Consider the following 18,676-nt stretch of genomic DNA (forward strand, 5'->3'; position numbering starts at 1 on the left):
CACAGTCAAAATGGGTGGCTGGCAACAGCTTCCTAATGGACCACACCGGGAAGGCGAAGTCTTACAGTCTGAGAAACTTTGGAAAAGAACTGTAAAGGATGGCAGTGAGGCTATCCCTTAAACATTTGTTTTTTACAGAGTCCTAAGCTAAGCTAGAACTTTCTCACTTACTGCTCATATAGTATATGTTTATTGTATCGGGATATTAAGACCCTTTCACAGCAGCCAAATAGAAAATATTCTAAAGTTATATTCTCTGCATAACTTAAATTTATAATTTTTACTAAGTAGAATGTAACATATTTTGAGGTTGAATTCTACAACTGTTACGTGTTAAAAAAATAAAGCAAAACAAAAAGCCAGCAACAATCAATGTGGCCTATAACTTTAATCACATCATAGGGGAATGCACTTTTCTTATCTTTTGTGTAAATTAATGGTCTCTTTTTTTTTTTTACTGAGATTTAGTTTTCCTTGGGGCCCTACTTAAACCTATTGCTGAATCATAATATAGGCTGGGGGGAAACATTTTTTTTTTTATTTCTGCTTGGTATTTCAGAATCAAGAACTTAACTCTATTTCACTGGAGGAATCCTTACAAATGCATACTCCGCTATGAAAAATGCTGCTGAACCAATTGTTTTATACATATTTTTAGCAGAAAGCTCAAGTAAATGCATTAGAATTAAAGATGTATATGGAAATCTCTGTGGATTCTACAGCACCCAGCATAATGTCTAGAGTACAATGATCAGTCAATGAATACCTATTAATCAAACTGAATCTTAAAATTTCAGTGATTTCCCCCATATAAAATATATGTTCAAAATAATACATGATCTGTTTCGATTATCTCTGTAAGTTGTCAACCTAAAATGAGATGCTCCCCATTGACCATTACTACTAACGCAATAAAGGGTCAGAACGAACATGTGGGTGGAGGGAACAATGTGTCAGTATATCTAGAAAAGAGCATAGTGGTAGAACATTTATTAGAGAAAACAAGCAAACCTATATTGTTTGAGAAGAAAACAGAATTTTCATGTTAAATTAACCACTAGAGGGAACTCCATGAAAATAATAGATATTGACATCACAAAAGAAAACTAATTAAAAGATATTTACTAGCATGTTAGATTTCAAAGAAAATCAGTTTTACAGCTAAAGCAAAATCCCAATTCATGCAGAATTCAACAAACATGCCTTAAAACAAGTAGTGTCATTGGCGGAGGGAGATGTCAACTCGGAGTAACTGAGTTGATTTTTAAAGACAGTATTACCATGGCCCCATACAGGCATTACAGAACAACAGAAGTATTTTGGGGGTGACATGATCTCTTCTTTAAAGAAAATCAAACTCCTTCCCAAGAGGGTGAAAAGCTACCACTTTCACGAATCTACACAAGAAAAGTTAAAAAAAATATAGATACACATACACACACACACATACACATATGGCACACTACTACTAATTGCTACGTAACTCAAACTAAGCCTTATTTTTAAACCTAAAATATAAATTTCCTTTTAGGGTCAATATATAGTTTATGTCCCAGAATTCTTAGTTCTTCAACGTCTGTAACTTAAAAAAATGCAGTGGTAGGAACCACAACAAGCCTGCTAGGGTCCAGAGTGATCCAGATTGCCTTGGTCTTGGCAAAGAATACTACTAATACATGAAACCTGAACACAGCTTTCAAAAGCTGCCTCTTCAAAAATGGCATTGGTCTCTTGTTCTCACCTACTTAGCATTTCTACAGCTCTTACACTTTCACTATCTGTCACAGAAACAAATATCTTTTGTTCTGATGAGGACATCCTACCAAAAGTCAAGTGTTCAATCATATTGCAAACCAGGTTATATAAACCCATCCAGGTTTGGTCAGCATTTAATTTAATTTGCCACTTTTGACTATGCCCTTTATTGATGCTCTAGATCTAAGGACCATCTATCAGTCTTATTTTGTTCACGGTTCCTCTGCTAGGAAAATGCCAAAGCAGTTGGGAAGAAAATACTGTTGTCTCTAAAATAAAGACTGAAAGATTCTCTTGCTAGGATGAGTATCTGACTCTGTAATTTACTTCTCCAATCACCAGAATATCCAGCACACACTATTCTGCCCAACAGGAAGGAGATGAAAGAAAACAGATGTTGGCATTTCTGAAAAGTATGTTGTGTCTATTTTTCTACTTAGTAGGCTATTTGTTGGCCTGTTTATTCATCTAGAAACTCAGTCTTGGCCAGCAAATAGGTTACTCATTTTTCTCCATCTTTACTATTATTAATTTTTAGGATCAGTATGGAAAATAATTTGAGCAGGTTTAACAAGATGAAATGGTTTGATGAACAGTAATTTGAGTTTGAAAAAAGTAAATCAGTCTCTTTCAAATCCCAAACCCTGTTTCGAAAACTATGTGGATGCCTCCTGGGAAATACAATGGAAGGAGACATGACTGAGTCCAGAGAAGTACTGGAAAACTGAAGAGGCAGGAGTCAGACAGACCTGGCTTCAAATCTCATTTCCAAGCCTTAAAGAAATAATAGCAGAGACCAAGAATATTCATCCTGAAAGGCTGTTTGTAAGGATTAGCAATATTTCATATAAAGCACATATCATATGGTAAGTGCTCAATTAATGGTAACAGTTTGGGTCATGTGTAGAACTTTTTAGTTTGAAAGTTCTGGCTTCGTGTTTAGAATTATTAACATTTAAGTATTTTTGATTTCTTAGCCTATATACAAGTAAATAGTAATAAAATGTTTTTCTATGAGTAATAACTACTAGACATGAGAGCAGCAACAAGGATGACATTAAGCATTATTATCCTGACTCAATAAATGAGGAAGCTAAATTAACCTGAAGTTAAGGAGATTACTCAGAATGTTCCATCTGGTGGTAGTTACTACTTTCAGACTCCTTTTAAAGATCTGTGATTTAGATACCATAAAATACCTGGAGGAAACAGGCTCTACCATGCATTTTTATATGGACAGAGGCAAAAGTTGCAATATAAGAAGCTTCTGCATAAGTAACTTTACCGTGTCGGGCAGCATCGTATTTTGACATGTTAACTCGTAGGAGGAAATTATTCAAGCTGTTGAGGTAAGCTGGAAGGGAGTGATAGCCTTCTGGATCATACCATACCTGTTAAATTTCAAAAGGAGGCAAGATCAGTATTTTGTTCAAAGAGATTAGGCTGCCTTTGCATCTGAGAGCGCACAGAATTTTTAAAAGAAGAGCACCAATTTCCCAATAACTTGTTTTATCTTGGAAGATTAGAACCACTCCCCAGAGTGTTGACCACACTCCTCTATGTCTCCAATTTAGAGGTGGGCAGAGAATGGGAAAAACATTTTTCCCCGTGTGATGGCAGTAAGTTATTAGTTATTCTGTACCTTCTCTACAGGCAAACTTGAAATAAACTAGAGAAATCATTAATATCTCCATCTCTGTGGCTAGTGTATAGGGATTCTGGGACTAGAGCTAAGATATCCTCAGTAATAATAACAACAACAAACAGCATCTAGGCCAGGCTGTACAAAGTTTAAATACATACACACACACTGTGTCCTTAGCAACAAGACTGATAACCTGGAAATTCCCACACTAACTTTCCATTCCTAGTTATAAACCACACAGAAGTGAGTTACTTTACCTTTTCTGTTAAAAAAAAAAAAAGAAGGTTTTAAAATACTGCTGTATTATAATTCAAGAAACCCAGCTGATAATTTAAAATCACAAGAGAGAAGTTATTTAATATTAGAACTCTTTGTTTATGCAAGAATGTTTACTCTGTGTGTGGAGAGAGGAGAAAAGGAGCAAATGGTGGGAGAAGGGTATTCAAATCTCCAACTCTACCGTCTACTTCCTATATGACCTTACGAAAATCGGTTAAAATAGGCCCCATAATCTCTCACAGGAATGTTGTGAGGATGTAATCAGATAGTTTGTGTAACAGGTGACACTAGTGCTTGGCTTATCACAGTTACTAAATAAGTGTTAGTCTCTCCACTTCTCCCAAGTCTGTATATGTCACTTACTACCAAATGAGATATATGAGGAAGACAGTTTAAAATTTCCAAGATTCCTATAGATCATATATGTGTGATTCTGTGATTCTAGCTTATTTCAAAGCATAGGTATGATCCAGTTGGAAAAAAAGGAAAGCCAATAGGGGTATTTATCTCCATCAAATTCTGTTAAGTATCCATGCTCTGTAAGAATCAAGGATAACCATATATGACATACACCTAAAGAAATAAGCATAAAACATTAATGTACTATTTAATCAAAAATTATAAAAGGAGTTCCCACACTGAACCATCACTCAAGTTGAGAAACAAAAATTGCGAGCATCCAGGACATCTTCTCCAGGATTTTCTGTGTCCCTCAAAATCACAATTCTCTCCATAAACAATAAAGTTGAGTTTTGCCTACTCTTAAAGTTTATGGTAAATGCAATTAGAGTTAAGTGTTTCTTTTGTTTTTTCTTTTGCTTATTAGTAATGTTTGGGATATTCACCCGCTTGTATGGAACTGAGCTCATTGCACTGCTGAAAGTTCTACAGAACGAATACAGAACAATTCATTTATTCTACTGTACATGGACATTTGGGGTTGTGTTTTCAGCTAATATGAGAAACACTACTATGTTCATTTTTATATATGTACCCTGGTGCTTGTGTATCCATGTTTCCCTGGGGTAAATACATAGGATTGGAAGGCTAGTGCTACAGGGAAAGCATTATGCCAAACAGCTTCTCAAATTAATTGCACCCATGTTTTGTTTTCACCTCATGCTCATGCTTGGGCATTTCAAGTTCACATTCTCATTTGTAGGACATCCCAGAAGAAAGGTTATAATTTACCTTAGCAAGTGTTCTATTGGCAGGAACTTCTGTTATATCAAAACGAAGGTCTTTAGTCAAAGGCAACCCAAAACTCCAACCTCCATACCTATATAGAATAACAAAATTTATATTTGTTTTAATGGAAAAATATTCATAAATGGACCTAAATTGTTTAACCAAGGGCTCGATGTTTTCTTTCCACTGGGAGCACATTACAAGTATAAAATAAATACTGCCTGGAAAATATTTCACATTTTTATTGATTTCTTTTATCATATTTTAATCTAAAGTGTACATTATAACTAGAAATAAAAAGTCCTTTTAAACAATTGCAAATGTGGGGTAATCATTCTGAAAATAAGTGACATGTAATCTAACCAATTCCTTCAACTTAACTGGATCACACACCATCTCAAAAATTACAATATTTCAGCCCTTAAAAATCCTTTTTAAAGAAGTGGTTTTTTTTTTATTTTAAAGAATTTTTTAAGGTTTTATTTATCCATTTAACAGAGAGGGAGAGTACAAGCAGGGAGAGCAGCAGGCAGAGTGGAAGGGAGAAGCAAGCTCTCTGCTGAGCCAGGAGCCGGATGTAGGACTCTATCCTAGCACCCTGGGATCACGAACGGAGCCGAAGGCAGCCACTTAGCGAACTGAGCCACCCAGGCGTCCCTAAAGAAATAATTTAACACTAAAGTGATATAAGATCAGTTCTCATCTTTTTTCAAAAGGCTCTGTTTCTTCGATTTTCCAGACTTTTCCTCCTAGCTTGTCCTCTGGTGCTATACTTTTTCTCTTCCTGGGCATTTGAAGGTGAATTGTGCCTCTATAATTGGCTGGTACTCATCAGTTCATAGTCTCTTAAAAATAAAAAGTAGATTTAAAAATCCAAACAGAAATTTTAAGAATGGATTAATTAACATGTCCCAAGTTAGGTTTGTTAACTAAACCATGGTGCAGTCACACTAGATTAATCCTCTGGTGACTATCATCCTAAATGTGATGCTATGGAGCTATATTTCTGAAATGCAAAGAACACTATAGTATACTGTTTATTCTTTTAAAAGCAGGTTTTAGGGGGGTGCCTGGCTGGCTCAGTGGGTTAAGCCGCTGCCTTCGGCTTGGGTCATGATCTCAGGGTCCTGGGATCGAGTCCCACATCAGGCACTCAGCTCAGCAGGGAGCCTGCTTCCCTCTTCCTCTCTCTCTGCCTGCCTCTCTGCCTACTTGTGATCTCTGTCAAATAAATAAATAAAAAGCTTAAAAAAAAAGCAAGTTTTAGAAATGTTTATAATAAACCTCATTCTGTTGAAAATATTTACATGTATCAGTGTCTAGAAAATTTTTGTAAGGATAAACAATCAATAGTGGTTTTATCTGGACAGAGAGAAATTCCTTTTTATTTCTGCTTATATGCAGTTTCTAATTATTTTACAGTGAACATTAGTCATTTGTGCACACTGAGAAATAAAAGAGGGAAGAGATAGAGGAAAGGAGGAAACAGCAGCTATTTGCAAAATGACTAACTGCCCCTCCTCCAGGTTTATTTGAGGTATAACTGACAAATAAAAATTGTAGATATTCAAAGTATACAACTTGATATCTTGATATATGTATATAGTGTGAAATAATCATAATCAAGCTAATTAAAATATCCATCAGCTCACACAGTTACCATTTTCTTTTTGTGTGCACACACAGGCCTTGCATGTGTGTGCCTGTGTGGTGAGAGTTCTTAAGATCCATCCTCTTAGCAAACTTCAAGTATACAATAAAGTATTGTTACTGTAGTCACATTGCTATAGATTAGCTCTCCAGAATCTATTCTAATCTTGCATAACTGAGCCTTTGTAGCCCTTGACCAACATTTCCCCATTTCTTGCAAACCCTAGACCCTGACAACCACCATTCTACTCTCTGCCTCTATGAGTTTGGCTATTTCAGATCCCACATGCAAGTGGGATCATGCAGTGTTTGCCTTTCTGTGTCTGGCTTATTTCACATAGCATACTGAGTGACTTCCAGGTCCATCCACGGTATCCCAAATACAAGCCTACCAACCTCACATCCATGGCAAACCTTTGGGTGGCTTTGGTATGAGCCTGTGGCCTTGCTATACATAGACACATTTTATCCCTAAACTTGAGATATTTATATTGGAACTAAGGCCAATTGTCACCTAAAGCCATGCCTTAAAACTCTCCAAACTGGGGATGCCTGGGTGGCTCAGTCCGTTAAGTGTCTGCCTTCAGTTCAGGCCATGATCCTAGGGATGTGGAATAGAGAAAACAAAACAAAACAAAACAAAACAAAACAAAAACCTCTCCAAATTGGTGTAATCTAGTCAAGAACATTTTTGCCTCAAGAAGAAAAAGATATGTACAAGTTTAACAATACATTTTTGCAGCCTAAAACAACCCCAGTGCTTTTTAATTTCTTAAAATGAGTCTTATTTGAGGAGATTATTATTTTTTAAAAAGATTTTCATACATAAGACTGTTTTGATAAAATAGAGAATTTAACCACATAAATAATCAATAGAAATTTTCATCTATTTTTTTAAAAAGATGTATTTTAAAGAGAAAGAAAGCATTAACAGGGGCGAGGAGCAGAGGAAGAGGGAGAGGAAGGGAAGCAGACTCCCTGCTGAGTGGGGAGCCTGACACAGGGCTTCATTTCAAGACCCCAAGATCACGACCTGAGCCGAAACCCAGAGTCAGACACTTAACTGACTCAACGACCTAGGTGCTCCAGAAATTTTCATCTACTGTCTCAAGTTCAGAAGGCAGTTATCATTAAAATTTGAAGTCAAGATATGCTAAATTAATATATTATAGAGTATTTTTACCTTTTTTGCGTAAACTCATTAGCAGTTGATATAAGATAATTTTCCAAGCGGTGCCCAGTGAGGTTGTAAATTATTTGAGAAGAGTAAGTTCTTCTATGAGGTGGAGAATAGTTAAATTTAGGACACTCCTGAAAAGTAAAGTTAAAAATTAAGTTATTTCTGATCAATGCTTTGCAAACCAAATAGACAACATGAAGACGCTTCAGTCTCGTGATCCGTCTATTGCTGCAACAGGTAGAGTGCGGTAAGACGGTCTTCTTACTCTAAAGAGCTTTGAAAAGGAAGACATCTTCCTATTCCAAAAAATTGGAGAAGTTATTATTTCTATAGAACACACACACGTTTAGGACTTACTTGAAGCCAAAAAGAATACAAGTTAACCAACGTGCAATTTTCTTTTCACTGTACTACCAAGTTTGATATGCAAGGAGAATAACATTAAATTCTAAGATAAATCAAAATTCCCTCAATAATTCACAAGAAAGAAAAAAATGTTTGCCCAGAATTGAAAAGATGACACTAAGGGACACAAGTTCTCAGGTGACAGCAGTGGAGGAGTCTGTGCTGTAACAGCAAGTTACGAAAGCCGAGTGTCAGAGCTCCAGTTTACGTATATCTAAATCTTTATAACTTTATGTTAAATAGATCTAAATCTAATCTTTACATATGAAAATGCAGCTATTCCAAAATGAAGTTGGCATATATTGCAAAGTTGCTTACATATTCCTACATGCACATGTATGGATACTGCAAATTTAATACAGAGAGTTCCTGTACACCCTTCACCCAGTTCTCCCCATTGTTAGCATCTTACATTACTGCCATTGTATATTTGTCAAAATTAAATGTATTGGTACATTACTATTAACCAATCCCAGATCTTAGTTTTCACCACTTATTTTTAGGCTCATAAGCTTTCTGCACTCCCTGACCACTTACTTTTCACTGAAGCTTCCCATGCTTCTCTGACATGAACTTTAGTTTGGGAGAAGCCTAGCATTTTTCCAGTTTTTCCTTCCATTCCTTCACATGATGCTCCAGAGCCCGAGGCTAGTACCACATTTTAGCACAACTTTACATGTACTGAGACGTAAAGTTGCAGACTGCTCTAAAAAATGAATGCTGAATTTCACCTTACCTCAAGTTGGGTCAACATTTAGATCACATTTGAAGAAAGTTACTGGTTCCACAATTAGAGACACCCTTACGTATACAATGTAATCATTTAGCTTTAGTCTTCTGTTGAATTGTATGTACAGAAAAGCACATATAATATAGCCTGATGCATTTTGACAAACCGAACACACCCATGTAACCAGAAACCGGGTAACAATGCAAGTACCAGAGAAGGCCCCTCCTCAAGCTTACTTCCAGTCACTACCACTCCCAAAGCATCCAGCTCAGAATAGTTTTGCCTGTTTTTGTACTTTATAGAAATAGAATTGTATTATATATACTCTCTTCTATTTGGCTTTTTTCCAGTCATTATTCACTTGTGAGAATCCTCCATATGATGTGTGTAGTTGTAGATCAAATGTTCCCTTTTTGCTGTATACAGATTCCAATGTGAAAATATATCACATTTGATTGATCCACTCTACTGCTGGTGGGAATCTGAGTGGCTATTACAAATAGTATTGCTATGAATATCTAGTATATGCCTCTTGGTGAACATGATCACACTTCCGATGGGAGTATAATAATACAAATGGAATTGTTGATCCCATAGTTTATGTATATCTTCAGCGTTAGTAGGTACTTTCATATGTAAGTATTTGGTGATTTATTTATATATAAAGTTTTTATTTTAATTCTGGTTTGTTAGTATGCAATGTTATATTAGTTTCAGGCATACAAAATAGTGATTCAACAGTTCCATACATCACCGTCTGCTCATCACAGCAAGTGCAATCAACACCTATTTCACCCATCCCCCACCCCAACCTCTCTGGTGACCATCGGATTGTTCTATAGTTAAAAAGTCTGTTTCTTGCTTTGACTTACTCTCTCTCTCTCTCTCTCTCTCTCATTTTTTCTTTGATTAATGAAATTTATGTAGGTTCTAACTTAGTACTGTTAGTTGACTCTTACTGTGAACTACAGAAAATACATGAAGAATTCCAGAAATTAGTCAGATTAAATGAGGGATTAGAAAACTCTTTTTTGAGTACTGGGTAATGCTGGTATTGGAATATGCAAGGATCCCAGAAGATGCTTGTGGGATCCCAGTTTTTATTGTTAGTAACTGTCTTGCATAAGAACACAAAAATAGGTTGCATTTACGGAGAACATTTCCATTCCAAAATACTGTACAAAGAGTTCAAGGTTCAATGACACAATGCTATTGAGAAAATATTGCTAGATTCCTCTCCTATGGGGAAGTATGCTGACCACACAGTCACTCTCAGAAGCTTACAGTCACTTATTCTCTTCAATCTTTCATTTCCCCTGTGAATTTGGTTTTCTTAGAAGTATGTTGAATTGATAGGCCCAGAAAAGTAAGGTGTGTATCTATAAAAGACAGACGGCATAAGGGATGGTTGGATAATCTTTTCTGTTTCTATCAGGATGTCAATTTTTCTTGCATGCTGGAGGTGCTCCTTAGAGACAAATGGAGTTCTGTTCTGGACTTACACATTACTGACTTCATAGCTGACCATCAAATGGGCAGTCTTACTCTGTTTTCAAATATGACAGTTATGGTGGCTTTGTTGTCTGAAACATAGAGCTTCCTGGTTAGAACTGAACTGAGACCAAAAATTCATTTTTAGTTGGTTTCTACAAAGACTGTCATAGAATTACCTGCCTTAGGAAATTTGTTCTGAGATGGATTTAAAACAGTGACCTGAAGTTCAAAGGCAATATTTTTGAGCTGCCCTGCTCCACATCTCTGAGCTACTAGCTTCCATAAAATGAAATTATACTGACTCTTTGGTAACCCAGATAGATCTTTCAAGTTTCAATATTTATTCCTTTCTTTTTCCTACTCCACTGAAATGGAATTCCATCTTACCTGGATATTTTCTGAGCAGGAGCAAACACCAAAATTAGTGATAGGCTCCCCACTGGTGTTCCATTTTCCCAGACTATCTTCCTTTAAACACCTTCTGCAAGTAAAAATGATATTAAAGTGAGGTATGTGTGTGTTCTAATGGTTATGTATGAGCATATAAGTGAGTATTTGGTATTAAATTCAAGTGTACAGTCTCAGGTACAGTTTGCTGGTTTTTCATAACTCAAATATACATTATACTACCATTTCCAAATGATTTGACATTTTACGGGGGATAAGAGAGAGTGCTTATTGATAGAAGAGTGCTGAAACCAAAGCTCACTGAACTGTTATAACATGGCAGGATGGGGCTTTTTTGACCCCTTTCTTTTCTGCTCTTTCATCCTGTCCTTTGATGGGAAGGGAATACTTTAGCCAAGTAACGCACCAATGTCAGGTTCACAGGCACCATGTACCATCTTGGAAGTTTGGATAGGCAATACTACATAGCACAAAGAGGAATTCAAGTCTGAAGACTTGTGTCTTAGTTTTAGTTGCACAACTTACAGTCTAGATTGTTTTTAGACAAGTATCTCAGTCTGCATGAGTCTCAGTTTCTCCATCTTAAAAATGGGATTAATAATTCACAGGGTTGTTATGATTGATTGTTAAAGGGAAACACGTACATGAGAGAACTCTACAAATTATTAAGTCCCTAATATTTAGTAATACAGCACAGCATAGCCAGGAATGAACTAGAGGAGAGAGAGAAAATCTGTTCAATATAGATCTCTCTCAGGGGCATCCATGCATGGAACATGTATACAGACAAACTGGAGTGTCAAAGAGAAAGGAAAAAAGAAAAAAAAAAAACAAAAACAGAAAAAGAAAAACTCCAAGAACAACTTACGGATCACTGATGTTCAAACACACGTTGTCGATGCCAGGGAAGCTCCACATTGCTGAGACTAGGCCTTGTGTGCTTGGATGAGAATTCCTGTAATTGTAAAGGACAGGAACAAATTCTTGATCCTCCACAACTCTTTCATATGAAAATCATGCTCATGCATAATTTGGAAAAATAAAATACACTGTCTATGAGATAGTCTTCTTAAAAACCCAAGAAAGACTCAGTATCAGGAAGAAAAAAAAAACTATCATGGAAAAAAATCAGCACATGTCTCTCTTTGGCTGCCTTGTTATTTTCCTAACCATCACATACATTTCGTGATCATCTACTGTATTTACGTTAATACCGTATTTTGTGGAATTCCAACCTTACTATCCAGTATTTCTGAGGCCGATAAAAAGTGATTTGCTATATATTACAACAGATTGAGGAGCCACACCTAGCCTGGCTTTCTTGATTAAAGTCTACTCATTAAAAATAAAGGCCTGTGATAAGTTTACTTTCAGACAAACACAGAAACTCTTAAAAAGTTATTGTTGGCAACAGAAGTGTCATGTTGCAATAAATCAACACTCTCCATTCCTTTGGCAGAATCGGGTGCATTGCCTCGTAATTCCTTATTCTTCAGCATTGCAAGCAGTCACCGAGGCACAGCCACACTTCTGGAGGCACCGGGGAGACATTTCAAAGGACAGAAACTTACGCATAGAAGGCTGTCTGTTCAGAGGTACCGTAGAGAGACGGGGAGATCTGGATCTCTGGATAACTGTTGCTAGAATTTCTCAGTGTGCCAAGGCCCATGGCAGTGGTGACAAAGACGATGGGGAGGATAACCTGAGCAATGAGACCCTTCCAGTTCCTGCGGGTGTGGTGGAACCTCTTAATGAGGATGGCCATGACCTTCTTCAGTAACAGATCAAAACCACCCAACCTCTCTCCCCTCGTCAAGATTTTGTCTGAATTAAAAAAGGGGGTGGGGTGGAGAGAAAGAGAGAAAGAAAGTGAGGTTTGATATTGTTCTGGGAAACACCAATAAATCACGTTAACAAGGTAACTTCAAAAACCATGGCTGGATGGTATAATGTGATGTGGTAGGAATAGCTTGTATTTTAAATGTTCTGATATGAGGTTCAACTCTTTCTTTCTAAACATTGGGCCTGAGCCTCTCCAAGTCATAGAATTGTATGTAAAAGTGCTTTTCAAATTATAAATCACTATATATAAAATATTAGTGTTGTTATATACACAGCTGTTTTACAAGTCAAAGGGAGAGATCCACAATTTGGTAAGTGAATATTGTCCCAGATCTCCAAAGTCTCAATGCCTGCTCAGTATGTATTACTAATTACTGATAACTCAGGAGATAGATTCTATCAAGAGACTGAATTCAAGTAAGATAAACAGAAACCAACACCTGAAACTAATACGACATAAACTAATACAACCACAACTTCAATTAAAAAAAAAAAAGGTAAAGGGCATCCAAAACATCTGTCTAGTCTAAAAACTCATTCCTGCTGTGGGTAACATAGTGATTATAAGTCTAATTTGCTCTCATTCTAATGGGAGGTCCCGTGAATTCAACTTACACTTGGAGAAAAGAAAAGGCTCTCCTCCAAAGTTTGATTCTAATTCAAACACTCATTCATTACATTCTCTTTAAAATTTGGACTGATTATATATGGCATTTCAAAACTCCATTTTTACCAGTAGAGACACAAAAAAGAACTCACTGGAAAAAAATGTCTACACTACCCCTACCCCTCTGAAATGTTCTTCAGGTGTGGAGAAAAATTCCCTGACTTTTGAGCATAAGAGGAGCTGTGGAGGCCATAAACTGCTGCTTCCTCAGTGGTGCTCTTAGAACTGATCATTCCATAGCCCTCCCTAAAAATATAACATTCTCTCAGAGGGCCTGCCGCTGAGCACTCCTCTACATGTGATAAGATGACCGCCAACTCTGTGGATATTTTTAATTCTCCGTCACAAATTATGCAGCACAAAAAATCATGATCTTCATTTAGCTGATAAGGAAAAATACAAAGCTGCTTAATTTAAAATGAATTCCAATTAAACAGAGTGAACAAGTTTAAATGCAAACTCATATCTCTGCAAAGGGGAATTGTAGAAGGAGTTGAATATTTTAAGTTAATTAGTATGCTTTTCTGTTTCTTGAGAAATTACATGTGGATGACTTACAGGTGCATCAAATGGAGCAAATGTGCTTTCTAAAAGATAATGTCAATGAGGGAAACATTTTGGCTGAAGAATAGTTTCAAATTATAAGACAAATCCAGAGGCAAATACATAACATTTACTTCCTGAAGGAGATGACCACTTTCTAATCAAAGTCCTCAATTCCATGGGCTCGACAATTATATTCCCCAAAAGGTGATAAATGAGGAATATGGCAGAGGACAAATGAGACTCCCAAGTTCCAGAACTAGGCAAACATCAGAGATGATCTTTTCTAAGTTTCAGAGCCAGGCAAATGTTTAATTAAAAGTTCTGTTCCTAGAGATTTTTTCCAAGTTAAGCAAACTGTTGAAATGACTATTCCATAATTTATGTATCATTTTACTATATGCTTCCTTAAGTAAATAGTGTTTCTAGAGGCATAAATTAACTGTCAGAAAGAGAGTAAGAGAGGATAAAAGTTATTTTCAAAAGAGCCCAATTCCTCAAAGTCATATCAAGAAGCACGATTTTTTTAAATCGTGTGAAGAATTGAGAGTGTGTGTGTGTGTGGGGGGGGGGGGTGACCCATTATTATGGGTTCTTAGCCATGGAGTCTGACTTCTTCAAATCTGAGACCCTCCCCCAAAAGCATTTTCTCAGAGCCTGAATATTCTCAGCACCTGACTGTTCACAGGACAGAAAGATTAGACATGTTTTCCAGTGAGGCCCCAGAAAGAGTGATGACTCTTTTTTTGTAAGTTTTTTTTCGATGACTCCTTTGTTGAATATGTTTTTTTTTTTAAAGATTTTATTTATTTATTTGACAGAGAGATCACAAGTAGACAGAGAGGCAGGCAGAGAGAGAGGAGGAAGCAGGCTCCCTGCCGAGCAGAGAGCCCGATGCAGGGCTCGATCCCAGGACTCTGAGATCATGACCTGAGCCGAAGGCAGCGGCTTAACCCACTGCGCCACCCAGGCGCCCCGTTGAATATGTTTAACAGCAGTGAGTCAGCTATCTCACGAGGCAACTTTGTCCACTGTTGGACAGCACCAATTATAGGAAGGATTTTAACTTGCTGAACACAAATCTGGAACGGTAGTAAGTAACATCTAGAAAATGACTTCCAGTGGGTATAAGAAGTACGCACCACTACCATCACAAGCACCTCCTTTCACATTCTTCAAAATATTTTTGAAATAGAGAATTTGATTTCATTTAAAAAATACTTGGTATATTAAAAAAAAAGAAAGTTTGTATTCCTTTATTCTTTTTGTATTTAGAAAGAATATGTGAACCTGAATTGTTGCCCTGTAATTGTCTCATTTATGCCATTTATAGGAATTAAGTATAATATGCACATTAGATTTATACCATCTCTGTCTGTGAAATTGCTGCTGCTCACAGATAAATCATCAGGAGTTGAGATGCCGTTGGTACTGGAATTTCCAATTTTCTTTTGTGTCAAATGCTCAAGACTCATACTGCTATTTTTTTGTGACTCTTTAGTCAAGTTCAGAAAGACCTAGAAAGACAAGCCAGAACACTTCATTAACATAAAACATGCATGTCCTTTCTACTTTCTAAGCTCAATTCTTATTTTGAATTTTTATCACATTTATTGAGACAAATAAGTGTGACATTAAGTGAGTATTCTTGACAGTGACTTAGAGTGAACATTCTTTTAACCATACCATTTTGTTACAATATTACTGACTATAGTCCCTATGCTGTACTTTTCATTTCTGTGACTTATTTATTTTATATCTGGAACTTTGTTTCTCTTAACCCCCTTCCCCTGTTTCAGTCTTCCCTCACACCACCCCCCAAGTAAACATTTTGGTATGTTAAAGAGACATGTTCTCTAACTGGATAAACATGTTTGTTTTCAGAAGTCAATCTTACATAAGAATGGTACTGAGATAGTTTTAAGATTTTTTGATTTTGTGAAATGTTTGTTTAAAATATTTCTTCTCTCTTTTTAAAGAACTGTGCATATTTATTCTCAGGGAACAGCAAGTTGTATCAGCTCTAAGAAAAGAAGAAACGCACCTCTTCCACAGTGGTGTCTGAAATGCCATAGCACCCGATGTTGAGGTCCCCCATGCCATTGTCCAGCGCCCTCAGGAGTGACAGGTAGGCTCCTGAGACTTTGGTGCTAAATGGAGGAAGCACATACACCAGCTCTCCCCCGATGTCCTCCTTGAGGTAGGCTTCAGGGAGGTGTGACTGGATCATTGCTGTCACGGCCATCGTGTCATATGTTGTATTTGCACTTAGATTTGGGCTCTAGGGACAACACCAGAAGTTACCACCCCTTGTCCTCACACTCTGGTGGCACCAAGGGCCCTCCTCAGAGGGTGGTGAGACTCTTTCAGGCCACTCAGCCCTAAGTCAGATGACATATCCCTCCTCCAATGGCTCCCTGTCCCACGGGGTCCCCTAGAGCTTTGTCCACATCACTGTTCTATTGCCTTCATTATCCCACTTGCCCCTGTCTCTTCTCCAGCCTCCCTGCCCACTACTCCCTGCCTCTCATCTGCTCTACTCCAGCCACAGCAGCCTCCTCATGTTGTCGGAGTGTTGTCAACTCAGACACACCCTCCTTGGGGCCCTCTCAATTATTCCTTTGCCCTAGATAGTGACATGGCTCCTTCTCCCCCAAGCCCCAACTCCTGCTCAGCTGTCATCTTCCCAGAGACCCTTCTCTTCCCACCCTATGTAAAATGGCACCACTCCGCAATCCCTGTTCTCCCTCTTCTGCTTTATTTCCACCCACAGCATTTACCACCTGCTGACATACTTAATAATATACTTAACAACAGTATTACTGAATTCCCCACACTCTGTCAGAATATAAACTCCATGAGGGTAGAGATTTCAATATCATCAGTTCGCTGCTGTATCCCCAGGGTCTAGAACAGTGCCTTGGGCACACACTAAGTCATAATACACACCTAATACATACATTTCTTAATGAATTAGTGAATATAACAATAAACTGCTTTTTATTTCGAAGTCACATCAGGATGTTCAGATGTAAAATAAGTGACTGTAGTCAAAGCCTACCTAATAGCATACACATCTTGCACAGTACTGATAATCATATGATATTTTTAAGTGCTACAGGGGTTCTTAGTCAGCACTGTTGTTCTTCAAAGATGTTAAGGCACCACTGGCCTGAGTTAGTCTTCACATTGCCACTTGAGGGGTACTGATCAGAAGATATATACCCAAATGCATATTCTATTTGTTTTAATGCAAAAAAAAAAAAAAACCTAATTTTTAGCCTTATAAACTGAAATGCTATGGAAACTAAAAGGCTGATCCTCCATCAGTAACCTTAGGCTATAGTTCCTCTTTAAAAAAAAAAAAAAAAAAAGATCTATATCTTAAGGTAAAAACCTAGTGCTCTAATTCTTGTTGTGAGATCCCAGACCAGGAGCATCAGCATCACCTGGGCCCTTATTAGAAATATACTCCATTCTGGACCTACTCTAAGATCTACTGAATCAGAGACTTCTGGGGTGAGGCCAGAAATCTGGGTTTAACCAGGACCTCCAGGTGTTCCGATGCTCCCTCCAATTTGAGAGACATGAAACTAACATATTAATAATGAATTTTAGCAATTAATAAAGTTGGAGAGATTCTGCCTCCATTTCACACAAAAAGTAACTCATGACCCTATAATGAGGTCTATTTTCTCTCTTACAAACCTTTTTCTTGGTAAGCGTGAGGTGATACCCATCACCAAATGCTTCCTTGAGGTAAAACGGTGACCCGCAGCAGCGCAGCCCGCCCTGCTCCAGGAAGGCGATGCGGTCACTCAGCACTTCAGCTTCGTCCAAGTGGTGCGTCGACAGAATGATTGTTCTGGCTTGAAAATACAGAGGAGAACAACCGAGAATGAAAAATGAAGACGCAGTTCCTGAGATCTACAGAGTTAGCACAAGTAAGTCCTGTGATTTATGAGAAGAGGCACGTTTTATGAGCTAACTGAAAAACTGACCAGAAGGAACTTTCAAAATAAATGAAGAGAAATTCAGAAGACGTGTTACTGAACATCTAGGGCTGTTTTCTTATACGTCGGCAGCGAATACGCCTTTATGGTGCCGTATGGCTAAATGTCCATCATTTAGGGTGTGTGTGTGTGTGAGCAACTCCTTCCTTCGTCTGCTCCCCTGTCTTCATTATCATTTTTCCTCTGTTTCTGTTTCCGTCTCTCTCCCCCACTTTCTGCACTATGAAGAAGCAACAATTTTAAAGACTTTCTGAATATTCCTCTCTGATTAATCCACTCTACTCTGATTGCTTCTTTGCTTCACATCCTGTTAGCACTTGTTTAGTCTGTTTTCAGTTTATTTTCATTTGTGTATGTTTGGTATCTCTAATTAGATTCTAAGCTCCTGGAGGCAGAATTCGGGCCTTCGATCAGACGTGCGAGCTCTCAGAAAGGCCAGTGAAGTGCTCAACTCACTAGGCTCGACTACATGGATATTCAGTAATGGACCCAGTAATTTAGTGGTGGGAAGAGAAGATTTGGGAAGGGGAAGACCTCATCTGAGACTCTATAATGGAGCTTCTAAACAGAAAAGGTATAAACTTGGCTGCATGCACCCCAACTGTTCACTGTTGGGTGCAGACATTGTAAGAAAGTACTCATACCAGTTTTGTTCTTGGATATCACATCCCATATGCTTCGGCGAGAACATGGGTCAACTCCAGTGGATGGTTCATCCAAAATGACTACCCGTGATCCCCCGATAAGAGCTATAGATATGGATAACTTCCTCTTCATTCCTCCTGACAATGTTCCAACTCTCTTATGACGATGGCTATATAGTCCGGTATCTTTGAGCATCCTTCAAAAATAATGTATGGTGGTTATTTTGGACAGA

The 18,676-nt window shown here is 37.7% G+C and overlaps 1 protein-coding gene across 1 annotated transcript in view; it reads right to left on the minus strand.

The window, feature by feature from the left end:
* ABCA12 (ATP binding cassette subfamily A member 12) overlaps nt 1-18,676 on the minus strand; it is a 177,100-nt gene that overhangs the window by 23,519 nt on the left and 134,905 nt on the right. The window contains exons 30-39 of the mRNA XM_047722762.1: nt 18,444-18,640; nt 17,495-17,655; nt 15,831-16,067; nt 15,153-15,303; nt 12,306-12,558; nt 11,603-11,689; nt 10,714-10,807; nt 7,701-7,828; nt 4,871-4,958; nt 3,041-3,146 (exon numbers count right to left, since the gene is read on the minus strand). Of these exons, the coding sequence (XP_047578718.1) occupies nt 3,041-3,146; nt 4,871-4,958; nt 7,701-7,828; nt 10,714-10,807; nt 11,603-11,689; nt 12,306-12,558; nt 15,153-15,303; nt 15,831-16,067; nt 17,495-17,655; nt 18,444-18,640 (1,502 nt within the window). The remainder of the gene's footprint in view (nt 1-3,040; nt 3,147-4,870; nt 4,959-7,700; nt 7,829-10,713; nt 10,808-11,602; nt 11,690-12,305; nt 12,559-15,152; nt 15,304-15,830; nt 16,068-17,494; nt 17,656-18,443; nt 18,641-18,676) is intronic.

This window comes from Lutra lutra, chromosome 3 (genome assembly GCF_902655055.1).
Source record: "Lutra lutra chromosome 3, mLutLut1.2, whole genome shotgun sequence".
Classification (NCBI taxonomy): domain Eukaryota; kingdom Metazoa; phylum Chordata; class Mammalia; order Carnivora; family Mustelidae; genus Lutra; species Lutra lutra.